At 46.3% G+C, this 15,358-nt stretch overlaps 1 protein-coding gene across 1 annotated transcript in view; it reads left to right on the forward strand.

The window, feature by feature from the left end:
- IQANK1 (IQ motif and ankyrin repeat containing 1) overlaps positions 1 to 15,358 on the forward strand; it is a 478,492-nt gene that overhangs the window by 224,617 nt on the left and 238,517 nt on the right. The window contains 1 exon segment of the mRNA XM_078686619.1: positions 13,085 to 13,142. Within this exon segment, the coding sequence (XP_078542745.1) occupies positions 13,085 to 13,142 (58 nt within the window).

A 15,358-nucleotide genomic window follows, 5' to 3' on the forward strand; every position in this document is an offset into this window, starting at 1 on the left:
TCGGAGCTGGGCCAGAGGGCAGGGCATCGGAAACGTTTTGTCTGTGAGGATCTGAACCCAAGGGCGAAGGAGGAAATGGAGCCTTGTCTTATGTGGAATGAGCACAGGGGGATCAGTACTCACGGTACGCTGACCAGCAGTGATGTCTTCCTCTTCTTCCATGTCGGAGTCGGCCTCGGACACGGAGCTCTGCTCTTCTTCTTCTGGCTCTTGTGCTGGATGTTGGATACCAGAATCTTCTCCAAAAATCTCCAGAATAGAGTTGCTCTAATGTTGCATTTCATGGCGCAAGCCCAACGATCATGAAGTGTCTTTTTCGATCGGAATGATCGACATGCATCGCAGTCCTTCTCGTTGTATTCCGGGGGCAAGCAGAGGTTGCAAACTTCGTGCAAGTCGGTGCTTGGAAATTTAGCACGACACCCGGGACATAGCTTGAAAGGAGTCTGTTCCATCGACTGCTAGTGCAGTCGGCACGGGTAGGCCCAACGACCTGCCTCAAGTTTTCCGATGGAAAATTGTTCAAAGTGAGACGATGCGCGTCGAATGAGGAACCGCAAACGATCCAGGGTAGTGGAAAACGGTACCGAACCGGAGCACAGCAATACACATCCAAACTCTTTGGCGGAAAAAACAATCTAAGGACGGAGTCGAGGCCCATGAGCACTATCGCCGAAAGGACCTACCTCGTGACTACAAGACTTCTTCGAACAAAAACAAAGTGCAAGCATCTGGACAAAACACCAGATGGCGATCTATGCTAAAGCATATGATCTACAGCTCATATGCCTCGAACATACCTTTTCAAAAACGAAATCGCATGAAACTTTTGGTTTGGAGGGCACAACGGAGAGAGTGCAGTCCGGGCGAGGAGCAGGGAGGCTGCATTTCTAATTTTAGAGCTGTCTACGACACACAGGGAGGTCAACCCCCTAAACTGCATTGCCGTAATAGAAGGTTCTTGGCTGCAGCGATTGCTATATTATAAACGAAGGAATTTCTAATTGCAAAAACCTTCCCATAAATCATCGGTGGCTCCCCCGGACTGTGCAAAGCTGGTGATAGCCCATTTAAGTGCCCAAAACAGATGGGAAATGCCAGCATATCATTCGTATTATACAAAGAATTAAGAAAGAACGCAACAGCTCCAGTACATCACTGAGCTGAATATATTTCTTCTGTTTTTAACATTAAGAATCTGTCCTGAAGAAGGTGCTTTATTTACAAAAAACCGAAACGCCGCGTCGACACTTGTTTGTTCCTGGTTCCCATTTTTTTATCCTTATTTCTATTGTGTTATTGCCTATGTATTTTATGTAACTATCAAATTTGTGATTGATTGTTTAATTTTATGATGTGATTAACATATGTTTTTAAACACAAAACACAAACTGTTTTTTAAACAGATATATGTAATAAATATTTACAATACTTCTTAACATACTGTTGATAGACTGTTCATTAATTCTTAGATCTAACATGTTGGTCTGATGTAGATGATTACCATATCTAACCTGTAACAATATAAGTTTTGTTCTGCCTTGCCTCTCTCAAAACCATAACTCCATGTAGGTGTGATTAAATCAGTTGCACCTATTTGTTTGAAGCTTTAACAGTTGTTGGGATACTATACCAGTGATACTTTGGGACACTCTGTATTTCTCCACTTACTTCCCCTGGTCCCACAAACCACAATAGGGGGCCTCCTTAAACTTTCTGATACCCTTTAGGATCATGCATGAATGGAACTAGTTCTAAAATCAACTTCTTCATCTTCAGAGACAAACTCCTGAGGCGGAAGCCGGGAGCAACGAGCGCTTTTAAAACATTGTATTTCTTGTGTTTTTAACTATCCTTAACCTTTGCACTTGGCCTCATTCTTGCCAGTATACCCTCCCGCACAGCCGATCTTGAACGCTGTCGCGGGTCGCTCCACACATTGACGCCATTTAGTGGAAGCCTGGTCAGGCCACGCCCCCTCCACGCTAGGACACGCCCCCACCCTTATAGCGCGCCCAAAACCTCGCGCAGACAGACAGAGACAAACTCCTGAGGCGGAAGCCGGGAGCAACGAGCACTTTTAAAACATTGTATTTCTTGTGTTTTTAACTATACTTAACCTTTGCACTTGGCCTCATTCTTGCCAGTATACCCTCCCGCACAGCCGATCTTGAACGCTGTCGCGGGTCGCTCCACACATTGACGCCATTTAGTGGAAGCCTGGTCAGGCCACGTCCCCTCCACGCTAGGACACGCCCCCCCGCCCTTATAGCGCGCCCAAAACCTCGCGCAGACAGACAGAGACAAACTCCTGAGGCGGTAGCCGGAAGCTACGAGTGCTTTTAAAGCATTGTATTTCTTGTGTTTTTAACTATACTTAACCTTTGCACTTGGCCTCATTCTTGCCAGTATACCCTCCCGCACAGCCGATCTTGAACGCTGTCGCGGGTCGCTCCACACATTGACGCCATTTAGTGGAAGCCTGGTCAGGCCACGCCCCCTCCACGCTAGGCCACGCCCCCTACCCTTATAGCGCGCCCAAAACCTCGCGCAGACAGACAGAGACAAACTCCTGAGGCGGAAGCCGGGAGCAACGAGCGCTTTTAAGACATTGTATTTCTTGTGTTTTTAACTATACTTAACCCTTGCACTTGGCCTCATTCTTGCCAGTATACCCTCCCGCACAGCCGATCTTGAACGCTGTCGCAGGTCGCTCCACACATTGACGCCATTTAGTGGAAGCCTGGTCAGGCCACGCCCCCTCCACGCTAGGCCACGCCCTTCCCTTTCCCTACTTAAATCATGTGTCTTCCCCGGCCGCGCAGCGGACGGGCGCAGCGGGCGCGCCAAAGGCAAGCCCGTCTGCGCCTGTCCGCGCCAGTCCGGGCCCAGGGGCCAGGCATTATGCCCCCGCATCACCTACACCCTGCCTGAGCTCTATAACTTGCAATATGATGGCCCTATGAACCTTCTGGACAGGCAGGCTGCAATAATCTCGGATATCTATGACGCCAAATCTACTGGGCTCAACCGCCAGGCAAGATCATCTCCTGCTAAGCCTCCTGGGCTCCCTCAATGTCCTAGTATATCTTGTGCCCCGGCCCTTGCCCCCCTAACTGTTACCTATATTAATACACTCTCAATGGTGAAACACCAGTTGGAGATTTTCCAACTGCTCGACGCCGGTACTATTGATATTCTCCTCTTGACAGAAACCTGGCTGACGGACGATTCTGCACCGGATATTCTTGCTGCAATTCCTAACGGCTTCTACTTACTCCATTCTAATCGCCTTCAAGGTAAATCAGGTGGCGGAGTCGCAGCTATTATACATCATAAGCATTAATTCACTGCCTTAGAAAGGATCAGCCTTCCTGGTGTCGATAGTCTCGTACTACAATTCACCTCCTCTAAGTTTGCCTTTATCTGTGCCCTTTTCTATCGACCCCCTGACTATATGCCCTCATTCCCTCAGCTTTTTGGAGAACAGATATCTTATCTTGCCCTTAATTATGCCAAAATCATTGTTATTGGTGATTTCAACTACTGGCCTCTAGATCCTGGCGAAAGCAACCTATCGGTTGAATTCTCCAATCTATTGACTGGCCTAAACTTCACCCAAAAAATTGATAAGGCTACCCACATCAAGGGGCACATTCTCGATCAAGCTTGGACCTCCAATATCACAATCACTCCCCCGACCATTTCTTCCTGTCCCTGGTCTGATAATTTCTTTATCTCCTTTGTTATTACCCAGACCCCCTATGTCCCCCCCACTCCTGTCAACAATTTTTTAGCTCGCAACTGGACACGAGTTGATGAGACTGAATTCCATAGTCTCTTGATTTCCTCAGCCCCTATGGAACTGTCGTCCACCTCTGCCCAAGCCTCTAATATTGTTAACTGGCTGGAATCAGCATGTGATAAAGTCGCTCCAATGAAAAAAATAAAAACCAAGCGCCCTCACGACGCTCAGCGCTGGTTCTCCGAGGATCTGAAAAAAGAGAAATTAGCTCTGCGGCAGGCTGAACGCCGCTGGCGGCGCTACTACACTCCTGAGGAGAAATCTACCTACATCTCCTTATTAAAACAATATAAAAACTCTATCTTACAAACTAAATCTACATATTTTTCTCAAAAAATCATTAATTCCTCGACCAAATCAAAAGATATTTTCTCCATTGTTAATGAGCTCACCCTACCAGATCGGGTTCTAGCCAAGCCGGTTCCCCCTTCGGAATTGTGTAACTCATTAAACACCTTTTTTATTGAAAAAATTGCCCTCATTAAAAACAATATTTTGCCCTCAACCCCATGTTTGATCTCCGTTCCCATTTCTGGAAATCCACTGGTGTTAGACCATATTCCCCCTATCTCTAAACCAGAGTTTCTGGCCCTCTTAAATAGAGTAAAATCTGGATCCCCAAATGACAGTTGCCCCCCTGAGGTCCTAAAAAAAGCCTTTCAAGCCTGCCCCGATCCCCTACTTTCTTTACTCAATAGCTCTCTGACCACTGGTATTGTTCCTGACTTTTTTAAACGTCCCGCAGTAACGCCGATTCTTAAAAAACCCAATGCTGATCCCTTAGTATTAAGCAACTTCCGCCCCATTTCCCTACTCCCTTTTCTTAGCAAAATCCTAGAGGCCCATGTGACTAACTGTCTCAGTGCATTCATTGAGTCATCCCAATTTCTGGATCCCCAGCAGGCGGGCTTCTGGCCGGGACACTCGACTGAGGCTGTTATTGTGGCAGTGATGGACGAGCTCAGGAAGGGAGCTGATAACAACATTCCCCAGGCGCTTGTGCTCCTGGATTTGTCGGCTGCCTTCGACACGGTCGATCATACTCTTTTGATCGACCGTGTCGACAGAGCCGGCATCCAGGGCACCGCACGAGAGTGGATTAGATCTTTCTTACTCCATCGCTCCCAACCTGTTCGCCTATCCTCTTTCTCGGCCACCCCCGTGAAACTAACTTGTGGGGTCCCTCAAGGGTCGGCCCTGTCACCGCTTTTATTCAACCTGTATATGCAACCTCTGATTCAATCCTTACATAACTATCCCGTCACTATTTTCAACTACGCTGATGATATTCAAATGGTCTTTCATTTTAAATCCACACCTACATCCATCGCTGATTTTCAGTCTACTATGACCTTTATTGGAGAATGGATGTCCCAAAGCCAATTGAAATTGAATCCCAACAAAACGGAGCTGGTTTTAACAGGAGGCCCCCTCAATCCCTGGAACCCCAATTTTTGGCCACCATCTTGGGGTCCCGCTCCCTCCCCCTCTGATTCTGTAAAAAGCTTAGGGGTTATCATCAGCAACGATCTCTCATTGGTACCCCAGATCAAGGCAGTTACTTCATCATGTTTCTTCCAACTACGACGAATCCGAAAAATCTCCAGGTTTCTGACCACTGAGGCCCTCGTACTGGTTATTTTGGCATTGGTTATCTCCCGTCTTGATTATGCCAACATTCTCTACGTTGGCATCCCAGCTTACCAACTCCGCCAACTACAACTGGTGCAGAATCAAGCGGCAAGACTTGTTTTTCGTCAACCTAGACATCAACATGTCTCCCCCATATTGAAAAAACTTCATTGGCTACCAGTGACGAAACGTGGTCTTTTCAAACTTGGCTGCATCGTTTTCAAATCCTTGACCGGCCTTAGCCCTGCCTTTGTAACTTCTAGGATTCATCGCTACGTCCCCTCCCGTAACTTGCGCTCCTTGCACCATAACCTTCTTTCAGTCCCTTCCTTTAGGCGGAAGAAACACGGTGGCCTTGGGTTCTCCCTTCTGGCTCCCAAAACCTGGAATTCTCTTCCCCACGATATTCGATCAACTACCTGTTACATGTTTTTCAGGAAACTATTAAAAACCCACCTGTTCCGACAAGCATATGAGGACTGATCACCTGTTCTTGCTTTCTTTCCTCCTCTGAGTTTATCTGTCTTATAGCGCCATGAAACCAGTGGTGTCCGAGCGCTCTACAAATAATTTTTACAATTACAATTACAATTCATGGCCCCTGCTACCTGGAAAAGGTGAATATCAGACCATTTTCCGCATATATTATGTTTGGATTTGGGCATGTGTTAGCATCAACTAAATAAAGTACACATGTGCCGCTTTCTTCATACAGCTGTACTACTCTAACCATGGGGACACCTCAGAGGCCTCTCAATCTCTCCAAACTAACATTCAGAAGAAAGAGAGATTTTTAAGGAGTTGTCCTCTGGGAAGACCCAGAGCAAGAATGTCTATCTCTTAGAATTAGATGAGAATGTCAGACCTCAGTGGATAGTATTTAGATCACTGGAATACAACAGAACCTGGATATCCCTCATCACCAAAATGGGGAAAGACTCTTTGCAATGTGAGAGCTACCAATCCATCTCTCTGGTAGGTGTGGAAATCACAAACTGTGGTTAAAATATTATCTTTGAAGACTGCATTGGATTATGCATGGCCTTATATATGACCCTCATGAAGGATTTGTATCTGGAGGTTTATCAAGACACATCCTTTGAAAATGTGATGCTTCCAATTACTTTTGAGAAGATATCGGCTTGGTTGGGTGATTGGAGAGACCGTTTGGGAACTCTTGTGTGGGGTGGGGCAAGCTTCATTAAAACGTTACAGTGGTTCTATCATCAACTACATGCTCAGGTGACCTGTGGCAACTTTCTCTTAAGCCATCACGGTCCTAAGACACATTGCACAGGGTGTCGCACCAGCATATTTTTGTCAAAATATCATCAAAATATTGTGTCCTAAATATCATGTACAAAAATATCATTCAATTAGAGTCCACAAACAATGGCCGGATATTTGTTTAAATTAATATCTGATGGATTCCTTTACCTGCAGATTCCTCACCCTTGAATATCCCAGGTGCATGCCTAGATCCGGATATTTCTGACATAGCCCTTTGGCACTGGTAGGGGGCACTTGCTCTGCCTCCACACCAGAAACTGGTCAGTGGTGATGTCACTTAAGCCATATAGCATCCACCACAGCACCCTAACGTCAGTTCTATTTAACTTTTTTTTCATGCCTTTTGACCCCTCTCCGAAGTTTTCGATCATGATTTGGCTCTGTGCTAGAAACATTTTCCCGCCCAAAAAGTCAAAGTATAACCCCTGCTACAGTTGGGCAAGTGTCAATCACAGACCTGCACAGTGACTGTGGTGTCTCGGTTCGGGAGACACCTCATTGCTCATTGTCTTGTGACTTCTGCTTCTGCATGAACCAGAGGGTTATCAAAGAGCAAGAGGACAAGTTTTTCCTGACCTGTGCCAGGAATGACTATAGATGGTTGAGGTCGAGATCAGGAGCCAGAAAGGCTGCCTTCTTGTTACTCCTTTAATCTAAATCGTCAAGTGGAAAAAGGGACACCAGAAAAAGAAGACACACTCTTCCTCACTCAGAAGATCAAAATCAGCAGACGAGACACCTCATCCAACTTCACCCCAGCACTCTTCTATACAGAGCCAGAATTAGTGGCATTGGCTTTTCAGGCTTCAAAGGTGCCATCAGTCCCGGCACTGAAATCAACACTGCCTCCTCCAATACCAAGATGAATGCCAGCACTGGTGTACCCAGATTTCCCTGTGCTGGGTACCAATCTAGGCTTCTTTCTCCAGACCATGTTTGATATGGTCAATAGGGTGGCAGTCCCTCACCGGTGCACCTTTTGGCGTCTTGGGACCTCTTCATGCTCCCCTCTGAGTACAGCCTTTGGTGCTTCAAATTCCACCCCCACCCCCGTGCTGTGTGGCTTCAGCCTTCGGCCAGCCCCCTTGTTAGAGCCATCCAGAGATGCCCACTCTCTCCACTACTACTCCTACTAGCTTTTGAGACTTTTGAAACCATGGCTGCTTTTTCTCAATTGCGATGATCGAGGGCATTACCACTTTACCACCACTGGCGAGAGACCCTGGCCACTCTTTATACCTTTGCATCTTTACAAATTCACTTTAGCAGAAAATATCAAAAATTCCTCAGTCAATGTTCTGCCAATGACCATGCATTTATCAAGCGCTGCAATTGTAGTGTTCAGTTTTCAATGGGTTACCCTCAACATCAAAGACTTGGTTATACTAATCAACCGGGGTGTAAACAACATTATATCTGACAGCGATCACTCTACTGTTTGATGAGGGCGGGTTTTGCCAAATGCAACTAATTACAGCTTTCTTTTCTAGTGGCAGGTCCAGGTGTTCAAGGTGTAGCTGATTGCTACTATTATTTCTTCATAACTCTCCATCTATCTCCAAGCAAAGTAGCTAATTGTTATGTGTGGGTAAATGGCCAAGAATGAAAGAGTTGTATCTGCACAGCCACAGTTTCCAGAAACCTAAACCTGCAAAACACCGGGCTATACAAAACATCGATCAACTCTCAGATCTGGACGCCCTCCTTCCCTCCTCTAAAGATAGACCCATGAGACTCCACATGGAGGATCATAAATCTAGTGCTCAGCTTAAGGATCATCCATGACCTCGGAAACTCACTACAGAAGGACTACAAACTGGTGATCGTTTATTGCTGCTGAACTCCTGGACCACTATTCATGACAAGAGGAACATCTACAGATACATCTACAAGAGTTGCTGTAGTGGTATGTGTTTAGTATATGTGATTCAGGTATATTGCGCAGTGTTTCCTTTGTGCACCGCGCGATGGTATTGATGTTTTGTATTCTTTTCGTCGCGCTGTTCATGCGCTCTGTGTGTATCATTATGTTTGGGTTTAAATGTACGATCCACGCGCTGCGTGTCTGTTTGGTGGAGGGCCCTAATGTTTCTTCAGTCACCGTTGGGCTTTCTGATGACCAGATACATCGCGCATTGGATGCAGTATCTTTTGGAATAAACTACATTTTATTAATCTACTGGATGTGATTGGAGCTTTTCTTATTACGACATTTGGCGACGATTGGGAACTTTGATGACTCCATCCATACCCACGCAAGAGATTAACGAAAATTTCGAAACTTCATCGTTATGAGAGAGGGACGTGCCTGATACCTATTTTCCGGTTGATCTCGAGTGTGAGAGTATCCCGGTAGGGTTTCCTGAGTTCCTTCCTTTCTCCAGATGAGGTACGTTGTTTTATCAACCCTGAAGCTTGATTGGTTAAGAAGCCTAATTTTGAGACTTCCTTCGTCATCATTGGCCTTTGAAGTAAATCTGTGACTCTCGTTTTCCATTGGCCATGGAAGTCAGCATGTGACTCTTGTTTCGCCTGTGAACTTGCTGATTGGTTCACCTTAATTTTTGATTAATTGCTATTGGAGCGTACTTTGAAGCTCTATGTTCATTGCCAGTGTGGTGCCCCTTTGTAACTTTGATACCAGCGCGTTGCTACAGCGACGCGCACGCTTTATTTTATTGGCTTGCAGTCTACATTTGGAAATCTTTTGTTTATTTCAGCGTGTTGCTACAGCGACACGCACGCTTCATTTTAATTAACTTTTGGGAAATTTCAGCATGTTACTACGGCAACGCCCACTCTTCCTGCTTATTTCTGCGTGTTGATTCAGCGACACGCACACTTCAATTTTACTGCCAATTTGTTCAATTATCGGCGCGTTGCTACAGCGACGCGCTCGCTTATTCTGTTGGAAGTTGCCATTTATATCTGTTTTACTCTTCTTTAATGACACACGTTTGAGTCCATGTTTAGGGCACATTTATTAATAATTATTCAATTTACAGTGTCAGAGTGTATGTTATGAATTTTATTTAAGCATCAGCATCTTTCTAGGGCTATTGATTTGATTTTTTTGTGTTCAAATTTTATTATTTTTATTTCAAACTTTCTCTAAGGGTTCTTGTTCATTTATTTTATTATGGCTAATTTACAATTACGGTACAAAAGGGGGTGGTGATGGACGGAGCATCTGAACCAATCAAACACTCACACCCAGTCAACAGATCTGGGTTTAATCCATCACCGTTCTTTAGCCCACTCTGCCACCCCAGTTCAGACATGGTCATATGCAAATCAGTCTGACCATGTGCCTCATGGGAACAGTCCAGCCCGAACTGCCAAGCCATGCCTTCCCTGGACCGGACTCAAGCTTCCTAGGAACGGTTTCTGGCATTACAGCCATCTTCAGCCAGGCTTGCTTGAATCCAGTGGCAAAGTGAGCAAGGGACTCACGTCTGAGCATACCCTGCCAACTTATGGCGAACAAAGCGGTACAAAAGAGGGTGGTGATGGACGGAGCATCTGAACCAATCAAACACTCACACCCAGTCAACAGATCTGGGTTTAATCCATCACCGTTCTTTAGCCCACTCTGCCACCCCATTTCAGACATGGCCATATGCAAATCAGTCTGACCATGTGCCTCATGGGAACAGTCCAGCCCGAACTGCCAAGCCATGCCTTCCCTGGACCGGACTCAAGCTTCCTAGGACCGGTTTCTGGCATTACAGCCATCTTCAGCCAGGCTTGCTTGATTCCAGTGGCAAAGTGAGCAAGGGACTCACGTCTGAGCATACCCTGCCAACTTATGTCGAACAAAGCAGTACAAAAGGGGGTGGTGATGGACGGAGCATCTGAACCAATCAAACACTCACACGAAGTCAACAGATCCGGGTTTAATCCATCACCGTTCTTTAGCCCACTGTGCCACCCCAGTTCAGACATGGCCATATGCAAATCAGTCTGACCATGTGCCTCATGGGAACAGTCCAGCCCGAACTGCCAAGCCATGCCTTCCCTGGACCGGACTCAAGCTTCCTAGGACCGGTTTCTGGCATTACAGCCGTCTTCAGCCAGGCTTGCTTAAATCCAGTGGCAAAGTGAGCAAGGGACTCACGTCTGAGCATACCCTGCCAACTTATGGCGAACAAAGCAGTACAAAAGGGGGTGGTGATGGACGGAGCATCTGAACCAATCAAACACTCACACCCAGTCAACAGATCTGGGTTTAATCCATCACCGTTCTTTAGCCCACTCTGCCACCCCAGTTCAGATATGGCCATATGCAAATCAGTCTGACCATGTGCCTCATGGGAACAGTCCAGCCCGAACTGCCAAGCCATGCCTTCCCTGAACCGGACTCAAGCTTCCTAGGACCGGTTTCTGGCATTACAGCCGTCTTCAGCCAGGCTTGCTTGAATCCAGTGGCAAAGTGAGCAAGGGACTCACGTCTGAGCATACCCTGCCAACTTATGGCAAACAAAGCGGTACAAAAGGGGGTGGTGATGGACGGAGCATCTGAACCAATCAAACACTCACACCCAGTCAACAGATCTGGGTTTAGTCCATCACCGTTCTTTAGCCCACTCTGCCACCCCAGTTCAGACATGGCCATTTATTTATTTATTTATTTATTTCCATTTATATAGCGCATTATCACCCCGAGGTCTCTAAGCGCTTGTACATAAAAGGAAATCAGTGCAACCGAAACCAGATGTCTAATTTATAGCACTCCCCATGCTTCCCGAAAAAGTATTGTTTTTAATGTTCGGCGAAAGAGCAATAGGTTTGACTCCTTGCGGAGACTGATTGGCAGTTTATTCCACGCTGCCGGAAGCAGAGTGGAAAAAGCACGGCCGCCCATAGTGGACAGGCGAAAACGTGGATTAGCCAAGAGAGTAGCTTCAGAGGACCGAAGCGCCCTACCAGGGGTGTAGCCAGTAAGTCTGGTCTTGATATAACTGGGCGCATTACCATAGAGTGCTTTGTGTGAAATACACAATCCTTTGAACAGCGCCCTTTGTCTCACTGGGAGCCAATGCAACTGATGCAGGAGAGGGGTAGCACGCGTTTTCCTTGGCATCTTAAAAATTAATCTCGCGGCATCATTCATTACGATCTGCAACCTCGCAAGTTGCCGCTGGGGAAGCCCTAAGTATAACACATTGCCGTAGTCCAGACGCCCCCAAATCATAGCTGACACAACACTTCTTAAGGTGGAAAAAGACAGCAGTGCAGAAATCTTACGAAGCTGTCTCAGAAGACCTACACAAGTGCCAACCACTACGGACACCTGTTTGTTCATGGACAGGTTACTGTCAATGTGAATACCCAAGCTTTTCACCACGGTTGCTGGTTCTGGTGCCCTGCCCAACTCCTTGGGCCAAAAACCGTCATTCCAGGGGCTGCCCGAGGTGACTATGGGCAGCACCTCAGTTTTATCCGGGTTGACCTTCAAGGAGTTGGCGGACATCCAATTTACTGTGTACCTTAAGATGTTATGCAACCTGGTTTGTGCCCCTGGAGAATCCCCTAGTTGGATAATAATCTGCGTGTCATCAGCGTAGTTAAAGATCTGACACTCCATCTGATTCAGAGCCGAAATCAGTGGCTGCAAATAGATGTTGAAGAGGAGTGGTGAGAGGGCCGAGCCTTGCGGTACTCCACAGGTGATAGCAGAAGATGTTGAAACTAGGTCAGACAGCTGCACCTTCTGCGATCTATCTTGCAGAAAAGATGCAAGCCAGCCTAGTACGGGGCCCCCTATGCCCAAGTCTCTCACGCGTGCCAGCAATTGACTATGACAAACAGTGTCAAAAGCCGCGGAGAGGTCGAGTAGCACCAGGGCCCCCGGGAGCCTCTTATCAGCTCTGCACCTCAATTCGTCTAGAATAGACGCCATAACCAACTCCGTGCTATGATATGGCCGGAAGCCAGCCTGATTTTGCTCTAGCATATCATTAACCTCCAGATGCTTAGAGAGATGGGATAGCACGTGTTGTTCCAAGACCTTTGCTAAAAAAGGTAACTGGGAGATAGGCCTAAAATTTTTTACGTTTTTCATATCCGCCCCTGGCTTCTTTAGCAGCGGAATTAGCCGAGCCTCCTTAAACATAGCCGGGACTTGTCCAGTTTCCAGAGATTTGTTGAGGAGGTTGATGACATCCTCCTCCAGCCCTGGCATGGCTAGCTTGAAGACTTTCGGGGGGCAGGGGTCTCCTTGGGAACCTGACTTTACCCTCCCTACCAAGCTTACTAGCGACTCTTTTGTAATCAAGGAGAAGCTATTCAGGGGAATATCCACTTTAGGGGTAAGGGGCTTCACTTGAAGCGAGCATTCCAGCACAGGAGTGCAAGAAATTTCTGACAGGAGATCCTCAATTTTCTTAACAAAGAAGTCCTGGAAGCTTTGACAGTCCTTCTGTGAAAAGTCAGGCCTCTGCTCCTTGGTTTTTCTCAGCTCCGAAAGCACCTTAAAGATTTCTTTCTGGGGATTTTGGGCAGTAGCAATCCTTGTCTCAAAAAACTCGGATTTGCGGGCTACAATAGCCTTTTTATACGAGGCCAGCTCCTGCCGATATAGATTCCGTGCCTTCGTATTATAATCCTGCCTCCAGGCTCTCTCAGCCTTCCGCAGGACCTGTTTCTTTGACCTCAAGAGATCATTGTACCAGGGTGCTCCTGCGCCTTTGTCCACTATTTTCATCCTTTTGGCCGGTGCCACTAAGTCAATGGACAATGTTAATTTGTCCACTACCCTCTGACATGTGACCTCTATGTTATCGTCCCATGTAGTAGGTGCGGGGGAATTCAGTAGATTTCCCACCAGATCTTTTTCGTTGATGGAATTCCATCGCCTCACTGTTCTCCATGATGGCCTAGCTTTCCCTCCATGTTTTGGTAACGCCTTCTGCCCCCTAATCAGGTAATGGTCTGACCATGCACATGGACTGCCAGCCATCGGCCCAACTCCGGGGTCGGTCGACCACACCAGGTCTAACGTGTGGCCCTTATCATGCGTAGGACCGACTACATGTTGAGTTAGTCCAAGCGTTGTTAAGGCTTCTTCTATATGACTAGCATGCCCTTCTTTGGGGAATAGCTCCCAATGGAAGTTGAAATCTCCCATGACCACTAGATCCTTATAACGAGAACTTAAATCGTTGACCAACTCTATAAAGCCTTCTACAAAATCGTGGGTAGCCCTAGGGGGGCGGTACACCAGTAAAATGACAAAACAGGCCTTGTCCGCCCCAAATTTTACACCCAAAATATCTGCTCCTCCCAAGCATTCAACACATACTGTTTCCACCTTCCAGCAGCTTTTATATAAGAGAGCAACTCCCCCTCCTCTCTTGTCGCTAGCTCGATTCAGACAGATGGACAAATAGTTAGGAGGTAGGGCGGCCACTACATCTGGTATGGAAGAATCTTCCAACCATGTCTCTGTAACCCCTAAGAAGTCAAACTCCCCACCTTGTAATAGTGTGAAAATGGAGGCCATATGCAAATCAGTCTGACCATGTGCCTCATGGGAACAGTCCAGCCCGAACTGCCAAGCCATGCCTTCCCTGGACCGGACTCAAGCTTCCTAGGACCGGTTTCTGGCATTACAGCCGTCTTCAGCCAGGCTTGCTTGAATCCAGTGGCAAAGTGAGCAAGGGACTCACGTCTGAGCATACCCTGCCAACTTATGGCGAACAATAATTTACAATTACAGCAGATTAACCAACCTCCTCCTTTCTTAAGGAAACCTGTGAGTCGTGAGATTATTTGGAAGGAGTGGTTTGCCCTTTTTTGAGAATCATCTTGTTGCTATAGATGCTGTTGCTTACTCACCTGAGCGTAAGTTTGCTATCCTTTTTGGGTGTTTTGGACGAGCCGCACAAAGAATCTTTAAAAGTGTTACCTCGATTCCTCCTCCGACATCTCAAGGTGGTGATCAACGGTGGAATATTTACATGGAGGCAGTAGCTCGTTTAAAGAAACAGTTTGCAGAAGAACTTAACATTATGTTGGAACGACATAATTTGTACGCTAGGAAACATGGAGAAGATGTACATTTCTGCTCTCAGAGTATTAGCAACAACACGTGAGTTTGGTCCATTGTCCGATAATTATATCAGGGATCAGTTTGTTTTCAATTGTGCTTCCCGTAAGATCAAAGAAAGAAAACTGGGATGCAAAAATCCTTCCTTAGAAGAAGTAATTGATCTCTCCTTGAGTATTGAACGTTCTACACTTACAAGTAAAGTGATGGCTGATTCTACTAAGAGCGGAATTAACCTGGTTCATACTGTAGATTCTAGTCAAGACAGTCTTATTTCTTCAGTAAATGTTAAAAACAAAAATGTGAGATATGTTCAGAAGAGACAACCTGTATTTTGTTATAGGTGCGGGTCCAAGAATCACATCGGGAACTTTCAAGGATGCCCAGCTGTCAACAAGCGTTGTCTGATTTGTAAAAAAGTGGGGCATTTTCAGGAGGTTTGTAGAAATGTGAGGAAACCTTCTAATGTTAATTTTGTTGATTCTGATGTTGATTATTGCAGCAATTCTATCATTAACATAGTTGTTACTTTAGACTGTAATGGTGAAATTATGACATAAAGGGTCCATTATGCTCTGCAG

Source organism: Lissotriton helveticus, chromosome 4_1, assembly GCF_964261635.1.
Source record: "Lissotriton helveticus chromosome 4_1, aLisHel1.1, whole genome shotgun sequence".
NCBI lineage: Eukaryota > Metazoa > Chordata > Amphibia > Caudata > Salamandridae > Lissotriton > Lissotriton helveticus.